This window comes from Manis pentadactyla, chromosome 12, assembly GCF_030020395.1.
Source record: "Manis pentadactyla isolate mManPen7 chromosome 12, mManPen7.hap1, whole genome shotgun sequence".
Taxonomy (NCBI): Eukaryota; Metazoa; Chordata; class Mammalia; order Pholidota; family Manidae; genus Manis; species Manis pentadactyla.
The window spans coordinates 36,838,765-36,865,992 of NC_080030.1; the positions used below are offsets into that span (position 1 = coordinate 36,838,765).

General features: G+C 40.4%; 1 protein-coding gene across 4 annotated transcripts in view; it reads right to left on the minus strand.

Moving 5' to 3' along the window:
- The window catches only part of TULP4 (TUB like protein 4), a 251,074-nt gene that overhangs the window by 31,926 nt on the left and 191,920 nt on the right, over nucleotides 1–27,228 (minus strand). For all 4 annotated transcript variants that reach the window (XM_036886749.2, XM_036886750.2, XM_057489071.1 and 1 more), the window contains 3 exons: nucleotides 12,843–13,023; nucleotides 10,399–10,533; nucleotides 3,797–3,963 (listed from right to left, as the gene is read on the minus strand). In XM_036886749.2, coding sequence (XP_036742644.1) covers nucleotides 3,797–3,963; nucleotides 10,399–10,533; nucleotides 12,843–13,023 — 483 coding nt within the window. The remainder of the gene's footprint in view (nucleotides 1–3,796; nucleotides 3,964–10,398; nucleotides 10,534–12,842; nucleotides 13,024–27,228) is intronic.

The following is a 27,228-nucleotide window of genomic DNA, read 5'->3' on the forward strand; positions in this document are numbered from 1 at the left end:
CAAATAGTGCTGGCCGGAAGCACAGTTTTGGATATTAAGTTACAATGACCAGGCCATCAACTCAGTTTCAGTAATAAGAGAGGGCTCAGGATTCAGTCACCCAAATCTCAGTTTTAAAATACACTCTTCTTGTATTTCGAAAGCAGACAACCCCAAGGACTTTCTCAGCTATTTACAGCAAACAACAGGAAAAGCATACCTTCAGCAGCTTTGTGAGAGCACAGAGTTCATTCTCAGTGAAAGGGGGTAAATGTATTTTTGCTAAAGGAGTCCCCTTCAGGAGCACAGAAGTCTGTGGCCCTAAGTGCAATCTCTGATTTGATTTTTCACTTTCCACACTTCCTTTCTTCTTCCTTCTCTTTTCATTTTTTACCCAAATATTTTATATCAATAAGTGACCCTTATGGAATATAAGATGACTTCTCCAACTTACCTGTAATGCAAAAAAAAAAAAAAAGTTCATAAAGCTAAAGCAAAACAAAACAAAAATCTAGCCCCCATTACTAAAGCCTGTAAACTTCAGTCAGTGACACTACTCTAAAAATCTGTTGTCAGATTATCAAATATGCAATTATAGATAGATGGTCACAGATAAATGCTAATGAGATAAATTACAACTGCTAATAATTTTAAATTATAATGGGTAGGAAGGAAAGGAAAATAAATTATAGTATACTTCCTTACAAAAGCTTCAGCCCCTGGCATTGCTGTTATTTGAGTAAATCAGGAGAATCAATTTTAAGCTGAGGGTGCTGCCAGTCTGTGCCGGGCAGCAGCTCTGAACACAATAACCTACATTCTCATTAACGTGGAGATAAATTATCCAATCTAAACTGCATTTAGTTATTTTTATAAACAATCCAATAAATTGCCTAACTTCCTTCCTGCTATAAAAATGTCCGTCTTTAGACAACTTAAATAGCACAGCACAGATTAGATGAGTCAGAATCATTTCAGACAGGAGTTAAGCTGGTACTACATGTAAATAATATTGTACTTGATTTTTAATAGCATCGTCATTACTTAACTTTACATTTGAGGCAATTTTTCTAAATGACTGGAACAGAATCTCAAATAAAAAAGAATCACTCAACAATTTATTAAAATGCTGAGACACTGTACAGATATGTTTCTGCAAAGGAAAATCAGCCAAGCTCCTTTCTTATCCCTGAGCCCCAAATAGTAAATTCAGGACCTATGATAGTTTCATGTGATAGTTGATGAGAATGTTTGCAATGATTAAGGCTGTTGAGAAGAGGTGTTGCAATCACTGGGCAGATTTACAAAAGATGTGATTGTGTTGGCATTAAGAGGACAGATTTCCCTGAGCAGAGATGGCAGGGAAGGACATTCCCTGTAGAGGGAACAGAATGGCAGCAAGAAAGAGGCCCTGAATCAGACAGAAAAGTGCACAAAGCTGAGTGAGTTCAGCACTTCAGGTCACAAATATCCTAATGACTATAAAAGCCTTATTAACTCATAAAAGAGCTGAAAATCTCCATGTTCTGCTTGTCTTCAAGGTAGGCTAGGAATAGAAAGCTAGCCTGAGATTTGATTAAGAACATATCCTACTAGTTCAAACAATACCGAAAGAACTGAAGAAAGCATATGCTGACACCTGGTCCATCCACCAATTCACTGAAAAAATATTTACTGAGCACCTACTGTGTTCTAGGCAATACACTGGCAGTGGGGTCACAATAGTAAAAAAGGTCCTCTCTCCTTCAACCCCAAATCCACAGGGACTCCAATATCCAAGTTTATTTTTTGACACACCTTGGCCACATACTGATGGCCTCAAATATATTCCACTTCAGCTTCCCCTGGGTTCACCTCATCACTTAGAACTATTTCACTTCCAGTACAGGAATCTTAATTTCCTATCCTACCACAACTTCCCATCCGCATTTCTTGTTTCTTGAACATGCTTCATTATAATGACTTTACACTTCCCAGTCCCAGGCCGCAAAGCACCTACCACCAGAATCCATGGATGCCCATTTCTGCAACATCCTTAATAGTTCCTTAAATTCCTTCTATTTTTAGCTTTTCAGTCACATTAATTAGCAAATCTGTACCACTCTGCCCCAGGGATTGTAGAAAAGGCCTGGAAAGCATTTACTCTCTCTTTAAAATCATACTACCCAGCTTTGGCTGGGACTTACTGTCAGTCTATTCTCTTGAATGGCTCCTGAATCATATGCCTCCTACTAGTGCTGAGTTAGAAGCTCAGTGCCAGCCACAAAGTAGCCCCTCAAAATGTTTGCTGGATGCTTGAACAAATATGCTTATTTGACCACAGAAGATGTAACACTTGACAATAAAAAAACAAATAACCCAGTTAAAAAATGGGCAAGGGTCTTCAATAGACATTTCTCCAAAGAAGACAAACAAATCCAGTAAACACATGAAAATATGCTCAATATAACTAATCATCAGGGAAGTACAAATGCAAACCATCATGAGATACCACCTTACACCCATTAGGATGGTTACTATCAAAAAACCAGAAAAATGACAGGTGTTGGCAAGGATGTAGGGAAGCTGAAATTTTGTGCACTGTTAGTAGGAATGTAAAATGGTGTAGGAACTGTGGAAAATAGTACGGCAGTTCCTCAAAAAAATTAGAAATAGAATTACCATATGATCTAGCAATTCTACTTCTAGGTAATTATCAAAAGAATTGAAAACAGCATCTCAAAGAGATATTTGCATGCCCCTCTTCACAGCAGCATTATTACACATAATAGCCAAAAAGTAGAAGGAACCCAATGTCCACTGACAGATGAATGGATAAGCAAAATGTGGTATATGCATACAATGGCATATTACTCAGCCTTAAAAAGGAAGTAAATTCTGACACATCCTAAGATGTGGATAAACCTTGAGGACATTATGCTAAGTGAAATTAGCCTGTCACAGAAAGACAAACACTGATTCCACTTACATGAAGTATGTAGAGGAGTCAAATTCACAGAGACAGAAAGGTACAGAGTTTCAATTTTGCAAGATGAAAATGTTCTGGAGATTGGTTACACAATAAAGTAATACATTTAACATTACTGAACTATACACTTAAAAATGGTTATGAGTAAATCTTATGTACATTTTATCACAATTAAAAGAAAAGATACATTTACATAATTAATACTTGCATCTAATTACAAATTCCCCCACATCTGGTATACCTGCCTTTCTGATGTGCTGGGTCAGGTTAGGACCTACATTCCTAGTTTATTATCACCCCCATCAATCATCAGCTCACACCCAGACCTGTTCCCACCACACTCCACTAAGAATTTTGTCCTCCACCATTACTGATCCAGGTCAGAAGTGAGCTAGATTTCTAGGAAAGAAAAACAAATAGAAACGGGCCCACCTGTGCATAGTTTCTTCAACACCCTTAAACTTTTTATTTATTGTACAGCAATAATTTAGTTGAAATGTGAAAGTACATTACTGGCATAGCACACACAAAGTCACAGTGAATAAATGAAGATTCTGTGTTTCTTTTGCAGGTCTCTGATTTCTACTGCACAGCGATGACAAATGCCAGCTCATTCTGCTTACTCTCTGTTCACTGATTTGGGGAATGGAGTAAACTATTCCAGTTAAAAGGCAAAACTTCTTCTTCTCTTGTTTCTTCTGGTTTATACCCCATAATTTAATAAAGATCAATTTGAGATTAAAATCTGTCAAAGATAATACAGTGAGTATAAAGAATTAATGAGTGTTTAATGGAGATTGGGGCATACTAACAGTGGCACCACAGCAAGGGTCTGACACCTGCCCTTACTTGCACAAGTGTGTCCAGTGTGAAGATGTGCTCCCCTCGAACATTGTAGAACTTGACCATGGCACTCTTCAGAAGAGGGCCGTTGGGAAGGTCACTGAGCTGGGTCTGCCGTTCCATACCAGCAACTGCCAGGAGGTCTCCCTGTGTGCACCACTGAGCCACCACCTCTGAAATCACAAAGAAAATGGTCAGCATGAGGACAGGAGCATTCCTGAACTTTCACTCAGGTAGTTTACAAAACAGAACCACTGAGCGAATCCAGCGGCAGCTCTTCCCCTTTCTCCTATGAAGACAGTAGGTTCCCCATTTCTCTTAAGACAGTAGAGACTCTACTTCAGAACAGGTGTTTGTTATATGGATGGGGACTGCAGCTCCTGAAACAACTAAATCAGGCAAAAGCCACATATGAAAGGCTGGCGTGTGAAATATCTAACACCAGCACCAGTGTCTCCATAAAGGGCCCCATGGGACTCTGACAGAGCAATAAGGTAAGAAAACTGTGACTGTACATCCCAAGTGCTTTCCCACTCTGCCCCCCACGCCCACAGATGATGCAAAGCATTTACAAACACTAAAAGGAAAAAGTAAATCAAGGGCAAAGCCTAAATTTATATTCACTTGATTTTTATGCATCACTGGGCAGATGAAGTTCAGATAAAGGACAGGGCTGCATATGAAGGCCTTGATATCTATTCAACATTGGGATGCTGTGGGGCTTAGAAAAGAAGATAAATACTTTTGTGGGTTGGTAGTGTTGTCAGAGAAATTTTCACACAAGAGATGTGATGCCTACCTAGAAACCACTTAGTACCTATAAGAAATGGCTGCTAAATGGTTTGTCTAATCCCAATATGAGCAACTTATTCTTGCTGGTAAAATAAGCTATTAGTACTAAGATTTATGGCATAGTTTTCCTCCCTCAAGACCCTAACATCGTATCTGGCTTATACAGAGTTCCCTGGACTCCACAACTCAGTGGCCTGTTTTGTAGAGACGCCAGGTGGATCTAAAAAGGGCTCTGCTAGGACAGGGGCATGGTTCAGACCCAGGTCTAGAATTCAGCAGCTCCTGAGCTCTGTCAGGTCCTGTGTAATCACAGCATCCCTCTCTTACTCATGTGCACTAGAGATTCTGACATTAATACCACCACAATCTGAGGTCACAAGTATTCCTTAACTTGCCTTGAAGACTGGACAGAGATCCCTGGGAGAACATGGCTCTCCTGACCTCCGAACTGAGAGCTTGCTTATCAAGTTAGCCACAGACAGAAATGAAGAGACAGAGGTAGCAGAGGGCTACATGAAGTAGTTATAGACAAACACAAAATGAAAAAAAACTCTAAATCTGAGATAGTGAAAGCACCAATAAAAGTAGTTTTTTCCCTTTTTCTTACAAAAAGATGTGAATAAGAAACAGGACTAACAAGAAAGGAGATGAAAAATCACTTAAAAGAATCAAATAAGTATCCTGGAGGATGAGAGTTCAAATGGCTGAGGATTTTGTGCATATACTCAAAAGCACTTAGGACGTCCACACAGCTCTGTCATGCTGGAGAAATGCCTGGTCTTGACGATGAGACTGAAATGACCTTCTCTGGATGGAGCTTTGGAAACACAAGTCAAAAAGAGGGGCAACTAACACTACATGTGAAGGTAACAAGAAGACGGAGCCCACCCACACTGTTAGGATGGCAACATCGCTGTGATACTGCAGAAACACAGATAACAGCACTGAGTTCCCAAGGCCCCTCTCCTGCTCGACTGTGGTCAGGCAGGTGAGTGAATACTTGCACCATTCCTTTTGTTATTTATTTTAATAAGGTTCTTTGAATTTTATCAACCTTTAGTTTTCCCCAACAGAAAGGTGGGGTATTGCCCCAGCAGGGCTGACCTACAGATACTGTCCATTCAGAGTCTGCTCAAAGACCAACACGGCGAGCCCTGAGCACTCACGGGGGCTGTGTACCAGAAGGGTGCTATCTGCCGGAGGTAAGAATGAGCCCAAATACATCAGGGATTTCTTCAGTGCAGTAGTAAGGTTATACAGAGATGGCTGTCACCCACAAAGGTACGTCATTCTTTAAAAAAGAGTAAGTTCCATATGAATAATGTCATTTCTTGTTCTGACGATTATACAACTAATAGCCTTGAAGGACACAGCAACATGTGTGGGCCCTTTGATATGTAGCATGAAACAGGCCTGATCCATGGGACGGGCACACCAGACATCAGGGAAACAGGTTCCCTCATAAAACCCTGACACAGTAAATTCAGGAGTGAGACTAATGAAGAAAAGCCTTGGACTATTCAGTGTCAACCAGGGGTCTGTGAGTGCCCTCCAGAATTAAACCCCTAGGATTGGAGTTTAAAATCCTCATAAATTACTATAGAATGAAAGAAAAATAAAATATTTATTCAATTTCTAGATGTCACTACAATGAAGCAAGGATATGGAAGCCTAGACGGGGTCAGGATAGAACCAGTTCCATCTCCGAGTTTTTTTGTAAGCTATGCCCATCTTACTTTAGGAAATAATCTCCAGTATCTTTGCCCAATGTTCTACTAATAATTTCATTTATTTGAATCTCTAAAAAAATTGTTTTAAAATATAGTCTAGAAAAAGAACTAATGCTTTACTCAGTAAGCCTCTTTCCACTTTTCCTGCAGCTCTCAGGACAGTCCCTAGTGGCGTGGGGAGCTCTAACACCTAGAATGGGCCCTTTCACCTGAAGCACTAATTTTTCTTGATGATTTTGAGGTGGGTGTGGATTTTGGTCTCTTACACTGTTTTACACAAAGAAAATCAGAATCACATTATTCTATTTTAGTCAATCTTCTGCATACTTTTTGGTAAAAGCCTGGAGGGTCAAAATTTTACATGTAGTCAAGGTGAGAAAATTTGGTTCTTTTGGTTAACAACTGTCCCCTGTGTGGCATTAGAGCTGGGTCACAAAGAGGCAGCCAAGCATTAGTGGAGAAAGAACAGTGCTCTTACCTGTTGGGAGTCTGAGGTTCACAGAGGCCTTGTCCCCTAGATGTACATGCTAATTACTGGTTTTACTAGTCATTAGATACATGTGTGTATGTGTGTCCAGACAGAGAGAACACAGGATGAAGACACAAATTAAGTAGCAAAGTATGTGATGGTAAAGTTAACAGGTACATTTTTTTCCTTTAATAATAGTACTTCTGGTGAACACAGTAAGGACTAAGAAAAAAATCAGCATGTATTCAGTGAGGACAACGGGTACAATCCTTGCAGGTCCAAAAGGGTACAAATCTCAGCCCAGGCTGCAGGAACAGCTTTGTGGACCAAAACTACTCTGCCTCCAAACCCCCTCCTGATTCTCTCAGTGTGCTCAATGAAATGATAAAAAGAGGAAATTTTGCAAGACAAAGAAACAAGCCTAAGGATTTGAATTCTTTTAAGATGAAATGTGAGGTGAGATGAGAAGCGCCTTTGGAAGCCTGCTTTACTGCAAGAGGCACACTGGCTTGATCAGTGGATTTATGAACTCAGGACTGAATTATTTTTCCTTGAAGGGTAGCAGAACATGCCACACCAAAATATGCCATGTTGGTATAAGGATTCTTTTGAGTGGAAGGCAACTGAGAAGCAGCAGACACAAGAAAAGTTCTCTCCTTTTCCCCTTTTGCCTAAAAGCAGGACATAAATTTTTGAAAATGTCTCCCCAGACCCCACCAGAAAGTACAGAAATTAATCCCTGGAACCAACTCTACACCCCATCAACCCTCAGATGGCATCAGAAGAATCTACATCACAAACCTCACCAATTAGCCCTTTAGTTCCCCATATGTTTACCTTCCCACAATTTGCTGCACTAGAAACTTAAAGTCCCTTTCCTCTGTCTTGCCATTCCTCTAAAAATGTATCGTTCTTTTGTTAGGATGCTATGTGAGCCCAAGTTCTACCCCGCCTTGAGCTGCTCCTCTGAGTGCTTCCACAAGTAAATGCGATGCACGTAAATAAACCATTTTTGTTTTCACTTGGCATCTGTTTTTTTGTCAGTCTAATTTCCACGGCCCCAGTTTGAGAATCTAAAATGGGCAGAGAGAAAGCAGTCTTCCTCCCCCACATACTCAAGGAAGGTAAAGGTACCACAAAGGGTAAAAACCCCAAAAAGGTGGGCCAACTTATGGTTCACTGTGTGACAAACAGAAGTCCCCAAAGTTAGGATTCTCAGATTTTTTTCTTCAAGGCAGAACTTCCTCAGCAAACATCTGCAAAGCAAAATCACTCCCTCCCGCCACAATATGCATGTGCAATGAAAATACATCAGAAAAGAGAGGTGATCAAGGGACTATGGGTTATTTGGCATTCTAAGTTCTTTTTTAAGTGACATGAATTATGGTGTTGGTGATAAGCTAGACAATATCATGAATCACCTTTCTTCACTGGAAAAGTTCTCTGATGACATTTCTTTGAGACAGGAACAGAGAAAGACTAGACCCTTCAGTCTACCTGATGAGACCAGTACTGATCATGATGGGACAGATTATCCGTCGATGGTAAAAGTGGCTGTGTGCCTCCTTTGACAGTAAGCTGGTTATCTCTTTCCAGTATCTACCAATGCAACCCATAAAGTAGTGGACAAAAAGTAAATTTTTCAAAAAACTCTTGCTATTTGTACCATGCATAAGACTGACTCTTTAGAGTATTCTGATCACAAGACATCAAAGGCAAATTGCCTACATGCAGCACCTACTGGGTGACACCAGTTCACTAAATCTCATTCAACTTCCTGAAATTAGGGAGAGTCAGTGCAGAAGCATCTCCTCCTATGAAAGTGCAAATGACTGAAAACACTTTTAGATCAGACTTAGGTTTCTAGTCAAGTAATGAAAAGAATGCTAAATCTGCCTGTATTTTGAAGATAAAACTCAGAAGTTTTCACACTTAGGGGGGCTACTTTGGGTCACCTCCCCCAGTCACTTCATCCATGTTCCTAATTCTCTACCGCACATTTGGGGGGAGTGTATGAGAAGTGCTGCTGCAATGCCATCTAGGATGACAGAAAACAAGACAATACATCCAAGGAGTAAGAAAATAAAGTTGCCATGGGTACGCATGATGATGAAAAATTAGAAAAATTCACCCTTTAGAGATACAAGGGGACCAAATGGTAATGATGTTATTTTCAGTTCTGATCACATACTTGGCAGAAAACAAAGTTCAGGCCTCCAGAACTAGAGTTGGGTTGTGATGGAATAAATAAAACTTCACTGAAAAGTTTAAAAATAGGATTCTTAAAGAAAAGGAATAGAGCTTGGATTACTAAATATATATGAGAATTTATGATGGCCATTCCCTACAGTTTAGCTCCATAAAAGACAGAACATTCAGAAAAGAACTTACAGAAAAGCCCAAGGAATTTTTTTTTTAATTAAGATAACATTGATATACAATCTTAATGGAGGTTTCACATGAGCAACAGTGTAGAAAAGCCCAAGGAATTTAAGTTCATCATCACCACAAAAAAATACTTAACTCCTAAGAGGGCCCATTTGTGGTATAAAGCAGGATTTCTACATAGTTCATGTCCCTTAGGAGTTTATAGGATAAATAACTCCTTACAATTATAGTTCTGAAACAGTAAAATGGGACATCCAAAAAAGGGAGTGTAACTTGCTCCTAAAAATATTCTAATAGTTTTAAAATAGAGTTATTGAGTGCTTCAGGATTTGCAGGCAGGTATGATGCATGCCAGCCAATAAATAGTTAAGTAGTGGACTTGATTCTCTATATCCCAGTGACTCCTGAATAATTCAGACAAGAAGCACGTGGCCATAACTCTCTGGTCTGATGGCCAATTTTGACTGACAGAAGCAAGATGAACTGAAGGTTCTGGTCTGCCCCCGACCTCCCAGGCAGAGGACCCGAGGCAGGTCAGGAAGTTCTACATTGCACCCATCAACCTTACAGAGACAGAACTGTGTTTCTAAAGAACCCATCAAGGTCACAACGTCAGCAGTATTCTCGAACTGCGAAATTCAGAACACTCCGAATGCCTACAGCCACTGCTTTTCTCTTGAGATGATAGCATTCAAAAGGCATCAGCCTTTCAGGAAGGCATCGGTGTGTGACTGCTGGCCTTCATGTCAATGCTCAGACTGGCAATTGTGGACCCTCCACAAGTCTGTCAAGGTAACTTTGTTGCATAAGGGCCAGTTCTTTATAAGCCTTAAAATGATAGGGGCTTGTGTGTAAACAGTCTGTGTACTGTCTGCTGCCTCAGGAATGGCAGGGGCTGCCACCCGATACTGCGCAGACACAGTGGCAGTCGGCCTGCGGCCGTCAGACTGTGCACCCCAGGGAGGGGCGCTCTTGTTGTGGTGGGGAAAGAGCAGGTGAAGAGGAAGACTGACTGTCAGGAATTCCTCCTCAAGGTAAGACAAGGTATGGGCTCGTCAGATAAGCAGAGGAGCGAAAGGAAATGACTTTTATTAACAGACTCCAATAAGCCCAGAAGAGGTCACTACAGTGAACAGGAATCAGTAAGTTTTGGGTGCACAACACACAGCATAGAAGGCAAACATGCACAGGGCTATCTGTGGGCCTGGCTCACACGCAGCCTTCCGTACCTTTCAGCCCTGAGCGGATGACGGTAGGAGACAAGTCATCATAGTTGTTCATTAAGCTGATGTCCCCCGAGGTGAAGCTGACGGTCAGTAGCGGCTTGATGTTCTGCACCGGGATGGGATATGCTGCTGGACCATCTGCAGGGACATTAGAACTGCGTGAAAAAGAGGCAATGGACTCATGGCCCAGGCCCAGGTGCACAGTGCTACCATCTTGTGGAGGGCCTGGAAAACTGCCTGATGGTACAGATCAGACTCCGGACTGGGATGTTACCAAAGAAGCCAGCATTCTATACCACTCAAGGACCACACAAGGCCACCAGGAGGGTGCTTACAGAGAACCATGCATCGGAAGCAGGTTGGGCCCAGACAGCCTGGAGGCACTGAGAGGGGCTCCTCGGGCTCTGTTACATGGGGGTGAGAATGTGTGTGAAAAATTTGACCTGTATATGATGTGTTTAGTGACTTCTGTATAATGTTTCTAATACCATGTAAATGTGAATTATTTTAGTGTCATATAATGGGTAAGGATGGTGGGAAGAGGGATAAAAACATTTTCTTAATCCTGGTCCCCTGCAGAGAAGAAAGTTGCTTTTGACACTAGATGCTCTTTCATCAAGTATCACAGGAAATGAGCAGCCACATCAGCTACTATCAGTTCTTCAAGCTTTTACCATAAGCGTCCCCAAACCTGGAGAGAAGGCCAAGGTAGGGTGTGGCTCATAAAGAATTTTGCTCCATCTTCTGTGCATAGCCAGCATAAAGAAAATCCTGCTTTGTAAGTTCAAGGAATATTTGGGGATGTTAAGGGAAGGGCCACGAAGGCTCATGTTCTGGATTCTTCCATGTGTCGTTTCAAAAAGGTAAAGCTCATCTCTGGCAGCCATTCACAGTGGGCCAGCCTGACATCTGCTTGCGCACCTGACTCAGCCCCGCCTGTGGAGGACCCCCGGTCATTAGTCTCCTTTGCTTCACTTTAAGATGCTGCAGGTACCTACCTACCTTTGTGCTCCAACTCCCTAGGCCACCAGAAAAACCCTGCACTATCTGAAAGGCAGACCCCAGCCATCCTCCAAATTGTGCCAACCCTACTGAGAACAGTAACTTGTTAGAGCAGCAGCCAGGACTAAACTCTATTCTTAGACTTGCTCTGGACTTGCTTTATAAACTTGGTCTCTGGATCTTATTTCTTACAATAATAAATGGGGATAAATAAATCTGCATTCAATTTAATGAAGTTCTGATGTAAAAATATGCTGGTCCAATGTTTTCCCTGACTTTATTACTATGAGGCTGGAAAAATGACCAACACTCAAGGCTGGGGTCCTCCTAGGAAAGGGTATGGTTACCTCCCAAATGGATGTATGGGAGCTAGAACACTCTTGTCTCCCAAGACCCATGGATCCTGAGACACTACACTGATCTAACTTTTTTTTTTCTGTGTGAATATCATCTTCTACTTAAATAACAAATGAATATGTATATGTCTCTGGAAACATAACATATTGTCATGTCTGGGACAGAGTAGCAGACAAAACAAGAACACTCAAGTACCAATGGGAGCAGATGCTGATGGGGGAGAAAATTAAAAATCCTTTCCCTGGACCAGGGACCCACGCGCCCACAGCCACAGGACAGGGTGCTGAGCACGCGTAGGAACACAGGTGAGGAAAGCAGTCCGGCCAGCTTGTGGCACATCTGGGGGGAGTCTTTCCCTTTCACTGTTTAACTGCTTATTTGCCTTTTAAATCAAGAGGCTGGTGCAGGGGGTGGGAAGAGCCCAGGCCAGGGGGCCCGCGCCAAATGCTGCTATTGGAGACAGCTGCCTCAGCTCACATCAAAGGCATCTTTGCAGGGTGGGGTCTCTTTCACATTGGAGGGAAAAACACACTGCAAGGGGTGAAGGGGACTGGAAGCTGAAATCATCCCCACCGAGGCTGACACAATTTTCCATTACTGGTCCAAATGTTAAAAAGCTCTGATGTCAGCTCATCTAAGCCAGCATCACTGAGAGACTGAGGGGGGAGGTGGGTTCTTCTGAACTGGGAAAGGGAAGGGCTTCTGCCTGAGATAGGAAGGCGGGGACGGGGATGGGATATCAGCCCAAGGACTGGCCTTCATCACCAGCAGAACTGATTTTCTCACACAGCGGAAGCTACGGGCTGCTGAGGTGCGGTAACAATGCAGCTAAGCCCCCCAACACCCCAGGGACATGGAAAGGGTCATAGGTCCCATTTTATATGAGGAAACCCTAAGCCAATGGAGCTTTGCCAACCTGACCTGTACGCTGAGAAAAGGGATAGCGGAGAGAAGACAGTCAATCCAAGGGTAGAGATCAGGCAGGTCCTGCCCTGCGTCTCTGCTGAGTCGGGGCACCGCACAGTGCAGGCCCTCTGCTGGGCACAGGCTCATCCCCTCAGGCTGCAGGGCCTTGCGGGGTGGGCTACCTTGGGGTGGGGAGTAGTCATCCGAGTCGGTGTCGCTCTCGCTGCTGTCCTCCACCAGGAAGGCAGGGTAGTTCCAGGACATGCTGAGGATGCCGTCGGACTCGTGCAGGAGAACATGGGCCAGCATCCGGCCGTGGCAGTCCATGACGATCACCTGCCCATCAGCCGTGCCAAACAGCACCTGCAACCAAGGGCGGGACTCCTGATGGCAGGGAAGAGAGGGCAGCCATTTCCCCACCCTCTCCATAGGTATGTACTAAGGGGACACACACAGTATGAAGTCGTAGAAACTGAGCTGGTTATTACTGAGAGAATTTGAGTCCTTGAACACTGAAGCGGGACTGACAGCATAATAAATATATTCCTTATGGTGCATGGGCATTTTCAAATGATATCTGGCAAAATCACTTTCACCTGGTGTGGGCTGTTTTGTTTGCTAGCTTTGATCTTTTGGTTGGAGAAGGAGGATTAAGAAGAGGATAATATTCATTAATTTTTCTTCAAAAAAAGAAACAGTAGAGGTTTGTTGTTAAGAATTTCTCAAATTAAAACTTCAGGTGTATGTTTGACCAAAGGGCGAATACATTTGGTTATGTAAGCATGTTATTTAACCACATTTGGAAAAGAAGATGCTCCTGAAATAGTTTGTCCAACATTTCACTTCACTGAGAACAGTAATGGTACGCATGTAATAATTAAAGAGTTGATGTTATAACGTGTGAATGGCTCTGGTACACTCGCTGGGTGCTTACTTTGTGCTGAGCAAGATACCAACAGCACCTAACAGAGCTTTGGGTAGAGTGGACACTGAGTAAGCATTACTAATTAATTAATAATTAGTAAGTATTAATTGTTACATGAATGAATTAAAGTCAGTGACAAAAGCTTTTTAGGACACAAATCCTGATGATTAAGATAGATTAATTTCAAGGAAAGATGTATTTCATTTAAGTACTAATAAGCTCACAGAATTTACAGAGTTGTTTTAGAATAAATCCATTGTCCATCAAATATTCTTTTAAACATGACCTACATTTTAATGACTGAAAACTAAATACAAGGCTCAAATAGCTTTCCCTCGGCATAGTGAGGAATTTATTATTGCCTGCCACTTAAAGGAAAAGCAGACAAAACTACTAGAAACACAGAGAAAATCCTTTTAGAAAAAGTTGACATTTTGGCTGCCAACAGAGAAAATAAGCTTTCATGGGCATGTCCACAAAGACCTCCTGTGACGTGGGCTCAGGGGCTGAGACAGTGGAGCAGGGATGCCCTGGAAGGCACAGACGCTCAGCATGCTGGGCGCACAGCGTTCAGGGATGTGACTGTGGGACATGACTTCTGGTAACCTTATGTACAATTTACACACATTTTGAAACAATTTGTGTGGGAACCCTGCCATCAGGCCACTGTTGTGGGTGGTGTCCCCAGGAGGCGGGCTTTTGTCCTCCTCTCCACAATCCCACACATTTCTTCAAGCTGTTTTGAAGAGCATCTATGTACCTTGGTTCCAAGTGAAGAGGTTATTTTATGCCTTTATGGCTTTCGCTTCTAATACATATAGATCATTAGCATGCGGCAGACTGCTCTTCCTCCCACGGCCCCAGGATCAGTACGTATCGGGCCCCTATCAGGCCCTCTGCCGCTGTGGGTCCTCACACCACCTGCTGTCTCCTGCCGGTGCGCCAGCGCTATTCTCCCCCGTCACTGTGTGATGATTGGATTTCTGTGACTCCCATGCCAGACTGCAGCTTTTGAGGACATGGGCCAAGTCTGTTCTGCTCACTACTGTCTCCCCAGGGCTGTCACAGAGAGTGACACATGGCAGTATTTGTGAAGGGAAGGAGGAAATGCCTCTGCATTGAGGCATCTTTTGAGTAACACACATTTATCCATTTTAGAGAAGAACAGAGAGAAGACAATATAATCGACATCTAATTCCTAAATAAAGAGGCTGGTGATTTAAGGAGCAATCAGTGTTCAAAATCACACTAAAGCAAAATAGGACAAAATAAAACAGCCCCCAAACTCCCTACCATTAATCAGTTCCAGCGGCTGCTCTGTTGGGAAGGTAATGCACTATTAAGATCAGAGGGAAGGAGAAAAGCAGCCTAACAGTCTAGCTGTCAAGCAAGGATGGAGGAGGGTATGTTACCCTGCTTGGGAACAAGTAAGCCACAGATAACTGAAGAACACTGATACGCTGAAATCAGGTTTTTAAAAATCTCTATTTCAAGTTCTTTTCATTCCTAATCACTTCCAATGAAAAAAGTTTATGTGAGCTAAGGACTTCAAGAGAACAAGGCAGAAAAGTCTCATGATAATGAATACACATAGAGGAAATGAGTCGATCTCTGCCACTTCTATTCCCTGATTCTGATGCTCTAGATAGACTGATGCTGGCTCCTCTAGCCCAGGCACTGTCTTTTCTTCTAGGCTTGGCTCTAGGCTCTCTTCTCTCTCTAGATCACAATCATGTCTGTGGCCTTGAAGACCCCATCTGGGGCTGGTTCCCTGCCTAGGCCTCTTCCTTAAGCTGCAGACTCAACCATCTAGTGGCCTACCTGCCACCAAACCCTCAGTGTGTCAGAGGCCCTTAGGGAACACGTCCGAGATGAGATGCATGATCTTGTCCTTTCCCCGACCAATACACACACAGCCATGTTCTTTTCAAGCAAAGACTGTAGCTTGTGTCTCATCTCCAATGTCCACTACAGAGTCTGGCACATAACAAATGCTCAGACATCATGTGTGAAAGCTCTTGGAACCCACTGCACAAAACTCATCTCTAACCATGGCGCCTACAGCTTTCTGAGCTTTGCTATTTTTGCATGTCTGTCTTTTCCATTAAACCATGAGCCTCTTGAGGGCAGGCCTACACCCCCAGGTTCTCACATGCTGCCTGTCATAAGTAGATGCTCAGTGACTATTAGTAAGTGAATTTCTGCCCAGAGCTTTGGCCTTTGCCCAACTTTTCCTACAAATAAGCAACAACTTCTTTTCTTCTTTAAACTTATAAGCCAATGCACAAATCCTCACATAAAATGGGCCTCTAAAACATTTTCAACTATGGGTGATGTAAATTTATCTCTCTTTTCCCTGCTTTTTCTGCTTTTCCATGCAAGGGCAGGGGCAGGGACAATGCTTCCTCTGTAATGTGAACACCAAAAACCAAACAAACTGGGAGAAACCTGCTGGTCCTTAGGCCTTACCAGTTCAATGGCTATCGCTCACTGCAGGGCCATGTTTAATATCAATGCAATTGTAAAATATTTATGGTGTCCATATGATTATAATCTCTTCATTTCAATGTACTGCACTCTAAACTACTTTTAGATGGAATTATTTAAAAATATAACACAATTATTACCAGTAGTTTAAAATGAACCAAGTCACAAAACAAAGGGAGTAGGAAGAAGATGTGAAATCATTCAAAAGATTTATGTTCTGGAAACCATGATACCTCATCAGCACCTTTATCTTTAGTGAATGGCAGTTATCTAAATTCTTGAATAAAGACCCTACAGGAAATTTCAGCTACAAAAATAGATCTGCTATAAATGTTCACTTCTTTCAAACTAGAGTTTAGTAGCACTGAGCTAGTTGCCAGAGTTGACTTTTTTCCCATTTATTTGCTTTTGTGATTTAAAGCTACAGAAAACAAAGTGACTATAAATTCCTACTAGTAACTTCAGCCCCATCCACAGCAAACATCTAAACGTGCCACGACGGAGAGAGGAATGAAGGGACAAGCCGTAATTCCCCGTGCTCTTTAGAAGGAAACTTCTGTTCCAGATGCGACTGAGTAAACTTTCTTTTGCAGGACTTCTCTGTTGGGTTTCAGAACACTAGCTTTCAAATGTGCTTCAAGGACAGATTTAAACATATTACAACTAAAGAAACAGTCACTCAAATCAGACAGTTGTAACTGACAGAATTGTTCAATTAACAGAATATTTCCTGCTGAAAAAAAAAAAAGCTCAAATGTAATTTCACGGTCGACTGTAACAATCATTTCTAAAACATTTTAAGCTTAATTTCTGGTAAACATGGGAAAGAAATCTCACCCAAAATATCTATAACAAAAAAATCCATATCTTTGGGCTAAATGATTTTTTGAAGTCATTCTCTCTCTTCACTGCAGAATAACCACTTATAAACTGCCCCATAATGATGAGACGCTATCTTATGTTTCAAGATTTCCAGATAAAGTGATATTCTATCTGCTTGAGGCATCAAATTTAATGCTAAGTAATCCCCATAGCTAGAACATTCTTCTCCAAATCTTTCAGGCTCCACTGTTAAGTTTATTCACCTCGATGTCTGAGCATAGAAGGGAATGGTCTGACTACAGGACTAATCAAAAAGCTCATTTAACTAGGGTATCTCTAGAAGGACACACAAGTAACTGGAAATACCAATTTTCTCTGGGAAACAGAACTGAGTGGCTTTTGGATAGTGGCAGAAACGGGCCCTTCCATCATTTACCCTGTTGAACATTTAACATTTCACATTATACTATTAAAAATATTTTAAAGAATGTACTGAATGAGGTAGAAAATGTTTCAAGAATACAGCTCTATACTAGGTCTTTAGGCAGGATGAAAACACCCAGGGTAGCACTCACTACACGGTCCTTGGGGATAAATGCACTCCTCTAATTTGGGAAAAGGCTCAGTGACACTGGAATCTGGTTAGCCTGTTTGGTGTAGACATTCCAAATCTTTTGGGGAAACATCCTTTCCTCTGCAAAGGACTTGGGTCTAGGAGTTGGCTAGCCTGGGATCTGGTTCCACTTTGACGCCTAACTACGTACGTGACTTTGAATTGGTCACTTACCCCCCTGCATGTTTGGTCTCCTCTGTCAGTTAAAAAAGTTATATTCGATGAACTCTCAGAATCCTTTCCTGGTCCAAAATGCTCCAAATCTTTAAAATATATGTAAATATATTTCTCAATATATGAAAACAGTAATTTCTTCCTGTGGCTACTAATACACTTCTTCAACAAAACAAAAGGCCTAAGAAGAAATGATTTCCTGGTTGGAGTAAAAGTATTCTGAGTCTCTAGGAGCTGCCAGAGTATACATACAGTGATGGGAACAGGTCCAACAGCACTGTAACTGGTGTCAGAGATAAATAATGCTGGGTCATAGATATGGAGGTAAGGACAGATTTTAACCAGTAATAACTACTGCAATAGGGAAGAGAGTCCAGTGTGGACCGAATGCAACTCCCACTTGTGCAGAGGGAGTAGGGCAGGGAGAGGGAGGGGCTAGGGAAGTGGAAATTTACAAAAGTGGGAGTGGTGTTTGTCGATGTGATTAGGCCATGTGGGTTTGCTAAGTGGTGCTTGGGGAAATTAGAGCCCCACCCACCCAGAGACTATTGTCAGGTGTTGTCTGGAACAACTAGTAAATTATTTGCACAGCTTTGAGCTTTCTGAGGCAAGAATTTAAGGGGGCTGGAGTTCCATTTATGGTGACACACACTTGAGTCGATAGAAACTAGCTAGTGTTTGTCCCACCCAGTCCCTTAGACTGCTTTGTCCCACCCAGTCCCTTAGATTGCATGTGGGTATATGAAATCATTTGTGATGAGAATCTATCTAGTTTTATAGGCCAAGGTTGAGGTGTAGTTAAGAAGAGGATTCAGTGGGGTATGCCAAAATTATTCAGGAGAGTGTCTGTCACTGATAGTGGCACAGAGATCACTTCCCTCCAACATGACACAGGATGCCAATGGTTGGGTTGTCAGGGCAGCAATGTGTTTGTGGTTTAGGAATGTCACAGGAAACCGTGGGAAGTTCAATTTTGTAGTTTGGCTATCTGAACAAACACTGGGGTTCATACGAGGGCTCTGCATCAAAAACAAGGCCATTATCATGCTGTGGTATTAATAAAAGCACATGAAGAAAATATAACACTAAATTAACAAGAAACTAACTTCGATCCCTCCATACATTATTTCTTTTTACTGTGTGTGGTAAGAACACTTAATATTAGATCTGCACTCAAATCATTAAGTGTACTGTATTGTTAACAATAGGCACAAAGCTGCACAGCAGATCTCTAGAACTTAATCATCTTGAATAATTGAAACTTATTCCCACTGAACAATAACTCCGTTTTCCCTGCCGCCCAGCCCTGGGCAACCACCATTCTACTCCCTGCTTCTATGAATGTATTTTAGATACCTCATATAAGTGAGATCATATAATATTTAGCCTTTAGTAACTAGATTACTTCATTTTGCACAGTATCCTCAAGGTTTATCCATGTATTACTCAGCCTTCCTTATTAAGGCAGAATAATAATCCATTGTATGTATGTACATTTTCTTTCTTCATTTGTAATGATGTGAGTAATGAACGGTTATGTAAATATCTTTCCAAGACCCTGCTTTCAATTCTTTTGGATAAATACCCACAAGTGGGATTGCTGGGTCATACAGTAGTCCTATTTTTAATTTTTGAGCAACTTCATATTGTTTTCTGTAATTGCAAAACTTTACATTCTCACCAATAGTATACAAGGGTTCCAATTTCTCCATATCCTTGCCAACACTTATTTTATTTTAAAACAAAAAACAACCTTTTTATTTTATCATAGCCATCCTAAAGTGTGAGATGATATTTGATTGTGATTTTGATTTGCATTTCCCTGATGATTAGTGATGCTGAGCATCTTTCGTATACTTATTGGTCACTGGTGTGTCTTCTTTGCAGAAATGTTTATTCAAGTCCTTTGCCTTTTTTAAAAATCAGGTTCTTTTTTTGTGTTTATTTTTAAATATTTTAAAATCTTTTGTTACTAACTTGAAGGAGCTTTTTATATCTTTTGAATATTAACTGCTTATCACATACATGGTCTACAAATATTTTCATCTGTTCCAGAGGTTGCCTTCACTCTGTAAATTGTTTTCTATATGGTATAAAAACTTTTGTTTGATATAGTCCTATTTGTCTAATTTTGCTTTGTTGCCTTTGCTTTTGATGTCATACCCAAAAAATCATGCAAGACCAATGTTTCCTGTTTTCTTCTAGGCATTCTATAGTTTCAGTTCTCACATTTAATCTTTAATCCATTTTGTGTTGATTCTTGTGTATGGTGTAAATCAAGGATCCAATTCCATTCTTTCGCATGTGAATATCCAGTTTTCCTAGAACCTTTTGTTGAAAAGACTATCCTTTCACCACTGTATTTTTTTGGCATCCTTGTTGAAAATAAACTGACCATCTATGTGTGGGTTAATCTGTGGCCTCTCTATTCTGTTTCATACTGTTTTACTTAATGTAACTTTGTAGCATATTTTGAAATTAGGAAATGTGATTCCTTCAGCTTTGTTCTTCTTTCCTTGATTGTTTTGAATATTCCAGGTCTTTTGTGGTTTCATTTGAATTTTAGGATTGTAAAAAATGCCATTGGGGTTTTGATATATATTGCACTGAATCTGTAGATCACTTTGAGTAAGCAGTACAGTCGGTTTAACAATATAAAGTCTTTCAGTCCATAAGCATGGGATGTCTTTCCATTTACTTGTATCTTCTTTAATTTCTTTCATCAATGTTTTGTAGATTTCAGCATACAAGTATTTCACCTCCTTGATTAAGTTTCTTCCTAAATATTTTTATTCTTTTTGATGCTATTGTAAATGGGATTGTTCTCTTAATTTCCTTTTGATAGTTCATTGCTATTGTACAGAAATGTAACTGATTTTCGCATATTGATTTTGTACCCTGCAACTTTATTGCATTCACTTATTCTAAGATTGTGTGTGTATGTAATTAGAGTTTTCTACATATAAAGTTATATCATTTATAAACAGAGAGTTTTGCTTCTTCCTTTTCCTATTTAGATGATTTTTAACTCTTTTTCTTGTGGCATTGCTCTAAGACTTCCAGTACTATGCTGAATAGAAGTGGAGAGAGTGCGCATCCTCATCTTCTTCCTGATCATAGAGTAAAAACTTTCAGTTTTTCACTGCTGAGTATACTACTAGCTGTGGAACTTTCATATATGGCCTTATTAGAAATAACAGAAATAATTTCCTTCTATTTGAGGTACCTTTTTTTTAAATCATGGAAGGGTATGGAATTATGTCAAATACTTTTTCTGCATTTTTTGAAATGGTCATGTGGTTCTTATCCTGTATTTTGTTAATGTGGTGCATCATATTGATTGATTTTCATATGTTGAGCATCCTTGCATCCCAGGGATAAATCCCACTTGATTATTGTACATGATCCTTTTAATATGCTTTCTGAAGCTAGTATTTCAGTTTACTAGTATTCTGTTAAGGATTTTTGCATATATGTTCATCAAGGATATTGGTCTGTCATTTTTAAAATTTTATCTTTGTCTAACTTTGGTATCAGGGTAACACTAGCCTCATAAAATGAGTTTGAAAGTGTTTCCTCCTCTTCAAGTTTCTGGAAGAGATTGGGAAGGAATGGTGTTAATCCTTCTTTAAATACTAGGCCAAGTGCACTACTGAAGTCATCTGATCCAGGCATTTTCTGTTGTGATATTTGATTACTGATTCAATCTCCTTATTAGTTACAGATCTGTTCAGATCTTCTATTTCTTCATGATTTAGTCTTGTAAGATTGTATATTCCAGGAGTTTATCCATTTCTTCTAAGTTATCCAATTTATTGGCATATAATTGCTCATAGTAATCTCTAATAATTCATTTTGTTTCTGTGATTTGTTGTAATGTGTTCTCTTTCACTTTTTTTTTTAGTTAGTCTTTTTTTTTAGTTAGTCTAACTAAATCACCTTTTATTTTAGTTAGTCTAACTAAAGGTTTGTCAATTTTGCTGATATTTTAAAAAATCCAATTCTTAGTTTTCTATTGTTTTTCTATTTTCCACTTCATTTTATTTCTGCTCTAATCTTTATTCCTTCCTTTTGTAACTTTGGGTTTAGTTTGTTCTTCTTTTTCCAGTTCCTTGAGGTATAAAATTGAGATCTTTCTTCTTTTAACTGTAGGTATTTATTGCAATAAACTTCTCCCTCAGTTCTTCGCTGTCTCTCATAATTTTTGGTATGTTGTGTTCTCATTTTTATTTGTTTCAAGGTATTTTCTAAATACCTTTTGATTTTTTCCTTGACACACTAATCATGGGTGTGCTCTTTAATTTCCATGTATTTGAGAATTTTCCAGAATTGTTATTCATTTCTAGTTTCACCCATGGTGATCAAAGAAGATACTTGATATAATTTCAATCTTCTTAAATTTGTTGACACTTGTTTTGTGATTCAACATGTGATCTATCCTGGACAATGTTTCTTCTGTGCTTGAGAAAAATGTATGTTCTGTTTCTACTGCACAGAATGTTCTGTATGTATCTGTTAGGTTCACTAACAGGTCTAGTGTGTTGTTAAAGTCCACTGTTTTTTTATGGATTTTATGTCTGGATATTCTATGCAGTCTTGAAAATGGAGTAGCAAGTCTCCTACAATTACTGTACTGCTGTCTATTTTCCTTTTAGTTAGGCCAACGTTTTTGTATTTTTTTGCTTTATCTATTTAGTGTTTTATATGTTTAGGTATTCTGATATTGCATGCATAGGTGTTTATAACTGCTATATCTTCCTGGTGAATTGAGCCTTTCACCATTATATGATGTCTTTGTCTCTTGTGGCAGTTTTTAACTTAAAGTTCACTTTGTCTAATATATAGTCACCTTTGCTCTGTTATCTTTTGCAAGGAATCTCTTCCCGTCCCTCCACTTTCAGCCTATATATGATCTTAAATCTAAAGTGACTCTCCAATAGGCAGCATACTGAAGCTTGTTTTTAATCCACTCAGTCACTCAGTTGTCCTTTTATTGAGGAATTTAATCCATTTACATTTAAAGTAATTGTTGATAGGGAGGGAATTAACTACTGCTATTTTGTGTTTTGTCAGTCTTACAGTTCTTTGGTCCCTCTTTTCCTCTCTTGCTGTCTTCCCATGTGTTTCATTGATTTTTTTTTTGTATTCATATACTTTGAATCTTTTCTATTTTTCTTTCCTGTATCCCTATAGGCATTTTCTTTGTGGTTACATGGATCTTACATAACAACTTATAGTTATGCCAGGCTGTTTTAAATTCATCACAACTTCAGTTACATTCAAAAACTCTATTTTACTTCTCTCTCTCTCTCACTTTGTTGCTGATGTCACAATTTATATTTTTTTATATTGTGCATTTATTGGCATATTTTTATAACTATAGTTATTTCTAATAGTCTCATCTTTTAACTTTTATATTAGAATTAAAGTGATTTACCCATTACAGTAACAAGTGATCACTGTCACCGTAATAAAGCATTCTGCTTTGGCTATGTATTTACCTTTATCAGAAAGTTCTGCACTTTCATATGCTTTCATATTGTTGTTTAGCATCCTTTCATTTCAACTTAAAGAACTCCTTTTAGCATTTCTTGTAAGGCAGATATAGTAGTGATGAACTACTTCAACTTCTGTGTGTCTAGGAAAATCTCCTTCATTTTTGAATGACAGTTATTCTGGGTATAGCATTCTTGGTTGGCAGTTTTTGTTTTCCATTCAACATTTTGAATATATAGTTATACCCCCTTCTGAGCTGCAAGGTGTCTGTTGAAAAATATGCTTATAGTGTTATGGGGGTTCCCTTGTATGAGATAAGTTGATTTCCTTCTGATTTCAAATTTCTCTACCTTTGCCTTTTGACAATTTGATTATAAGGTATCTCAGTGTGGATCTGAGTTCATCTTATTTTGTGGATCTGTTGGGATTCCTGGATCTGAAGGTCCATTTTCTTCTCCCAGTTTGGTCAAGTTTTCAGCTATTTCTTTGAATAAGCTTTCTGCCCCCTTTTTCTCTCCTCCTCTGGGACTCTCATGAATATATTGTCCACTTCATAGTGTCCTACAAGTCCCTTAAGCTTTCCTCACTCTACCTCATTTTTTCCTTCTTGCTCCTCTAAGCAACTGGATAATTTTAAGCCACTGGATAATTTCCAGTCTTCCAGTTTGCTGATTCTTTCTTCTACATTATCTAATCTGCTGAAATACCCTCGTGAATTTTCATTTCAGTTAAATTATTCTTTAGCTCTGTAGTTTCTGAGTTTTAAAAAATATTTTCTCTTTGTTTAGTGTTACTTTGTTCATGCATTTTTCTCCTGACCTCACTGAGCATCTTTATGACTGCTATTTGGAATTCTCTGTCAGGTAATTATATACCTCTATTTCACAGGGGTCAGTTTCTGGTGATTTATCTTGTACTTTTGTTTGAGACATATTAACCTGTTTCTTCATTTCCATCGACTCTCTCTGTTGGTGCCTGTACATTAGACAGAACAGACACCTCTCCGAGTCTTCATGGACTAGCCTTGTATAAAAGATGACCCTCACCAATTAGCCTGTTAAGATTCTGGAGGCCTCCCAAACCATCATACTAGTCCAAACCACCATCTTTTTTCTTAGTGGTCCCAAGGTGTCTAGAGTATGCTGGTCCTATTGGTGCTCCAAGACAGAATCCAGTCTCTCAGATAGCCCTCTGAAAATATGGAACATTAGATTCATAATCCAACTCTTTCCCTTTCTAGGTAGAAGCTGGGTTCTGTTTTTTTTTCTTTCTTTTTTTAATAAGTTCATTCTGTTTTGGTCCAGGGAAGGGACTGTGGTCACTGCTACCACAAACTGTCATTTTTGTTCTCAGTGGCCCCCAGACATGCTACCAGCACTTTGAGACAGGTGAGCCAGAATGGCCTTAGGCCATACACAGAAAAAAATCAGAACATTGGACATCAGTTCTCTCCTCTTCTTCCCAGAAAGCAGGTGGGAGCTGGGAGTTTTCTCCCCATCACATTGTACTTTTTTTCATAAGGGTAGTAATTATGGAAAGGGGGTATCTCAAATTTTCCTATTGGCATCCATGTGACTGGTTTTATGCTCATCAGAGGTGCAGGAGACTCTCAAATAGTTTCTGGGTTTCTCAAAAAGGCAATTGGTCTGTGTTTTGTTGATCTGGTGTGTCTGTTGGAGAAAGGAGGGTCCAGGGCTGGTATTCTGCCATCTTGATGATGTCACTCCTCCTCAACCTATTTAGAAGGCATGTACTAACAGCCAGTGTATATGAATAACAGCCTCCCATCTTTCATTCTTAACCTAAATCATTAATGTAAATTTCAAGATTTTATTTAGCATATTTTATAATTTATCTATATTGAGTATTCTGTTAGGAATTCATCAATGATTTGAGTCCAGAGATAACAAAAAGCAATTTAATTTTTAAATGTCTTCATTATCACTGATAGTAAACTAGAATAGCATCAACAAAAGAAATTGAAAGAAAATGCAAACACAATAGATGTACCTGTTTTTGCTAAAGAAATCTATTTTTGGCCAGGCAGAGCCAACATGGTGGCGTGAGTAGGACAGTAGGAATCTCCTCCCAAAAACATATATATTTTTGAAAATACAACAAATACAACTAATCCTAAAAGAGAGACCAGAAGACACAGGACAACAGCCAGACTACATCCACACGTGCGAGAGCCCAGCGCCTGGTGACAGGGGTAAGATACAACCCCCGGCCCGGCGGGACATGAGCACACCTCCCCCCAGCTCCTGGCGGGAGGGAGAGGGAGCCCAGGACTGCTAAACACCCAGCCCCAGCTACCCGCACCAGAGCACAGACACAGTGCATGCGTGGAGGGCTAGAAACTAGGGAAATAGGGCAGCAAGACCTCTGAGCGGGTTCCGAAGCTGATGCCCCTGTGACAAAGAAAAGCGAGTGCTTTCTGAAAGTCTTAAAGAGACAGGGACTTAACAGCTTGACGGAAATAACACAGGCCACAGCCCAGTGGCTGGAAACTACAGGGAAAACCGGGCGCACTAACCCCCTGGGCAACAGCTCTGAGACCCCTCACGGAGGTAAACAACCAAACAGCACCCCCCGTCCATTACCCCTTCAGGCACTGCGAAAGCAGAGAAACTGCCTAAGGCAAACCACGCCCACAGAAAGGGAGATACCTGCACTCCGGCAGGGCAAGACACAAAGACCCAGTCTACACGCAATTACCCAACACAAGCCACTAGGGGTCGCAGTTGTCCCAGTAAAGAAAGGCCAGTAGCAAGTGAAAAGGTTGGCCCTCCCAGCTGACAGTCAATAGCACCTGTCAACATGAAAAGGCAAAAAAATATGATCCAGACAAGACTAACCCAGACAGCTTCGGCATCTGCTACATCTTCCCCAGAGAAGGAACCTGGGGAGATAGATTTAATCAGTCTTCCTGAAAAAGAATTCAAAACAAAAGTCATAACCATGCTGATGGACTTGCAGAGAAATATGCAAGAACTAAGGAAGAAGAATACAGAAATAAAACAAGCTCTGGAAGGACTTCAAAACAGAATGGACAAGATGCAAGAGACCATTAATGGACTAGAAAACAGAGAACAGGAACGCAGAGAAGCTGATGCAGAGAGAGATAAAAGGATCTCCAGGAACGAAACAATTTTAAGTGAGCTGAGTGACCAATCGAAACGGAACAATATTCGCATTATAGGGGTACCAGAAGAAGAAGAAGAGAGAAAAAGGGATAGAAAGTGTCTTTGAAGAAATAATTGCCGAAAACTTCCCCAAACTAGGGGAAGAAATGGCCTCTCAGACCACAGAGGAACACAGAACTCCCATGACAAGGAATCCAAGGAGGGCAACACCAAGACACCTAATAATTAAAATGGCAAAGATCAAAGAGAAGGACAAAGTATTAAAGGCAGCCAGAGAGAAAAAAAAGGTTACCTACAAAGGAAAACCCATCAGGCTATCATCAGACTTCTCAACAGAAACCCTACAGGCCAGAAGAGAATGGCATGATATACTTAATGCAATGAAAGAGGAGGGCCTCAAACCAAGACTACTGTATCCAGCACGAATATCATTTAAATACGAAGGAGGGATTAAACAATTAACAGACAAGCAAAAGTTGAGGGAATTTGCCTCCCACAAAACACCTCTACAGGGCATCCTACAGGGACTGCTGTAGATGGGAGAACTCCTAAAAAGAGCACAGAACAAAACACCCAACATATGAAGAAGGGAGGAGGAGGAATAAGAAGGGAGAGAAATAAAGAATCATCAGACCGTGTTTATAAAAGCTCAACAAGCGAGTTAAGTTAGACAGTAAGACAGTAAAGAAGCTAACCCTGAACTTTTGGTAACCACAAACTTAAAGCCTGCAATGGCAATAACTTCATACCTTTCAATAATCACCCTAAATGTAAATGGACTGAATGCATCAATCAAAAGACACAGAGTAAAAGAATGGATAAAAAAGGAAGATCCATCCATATGCTGCTTACAAGAGAATCACCTCAAACCCAAAGACATCCACAGACTTAAAGTCAAGGGATGG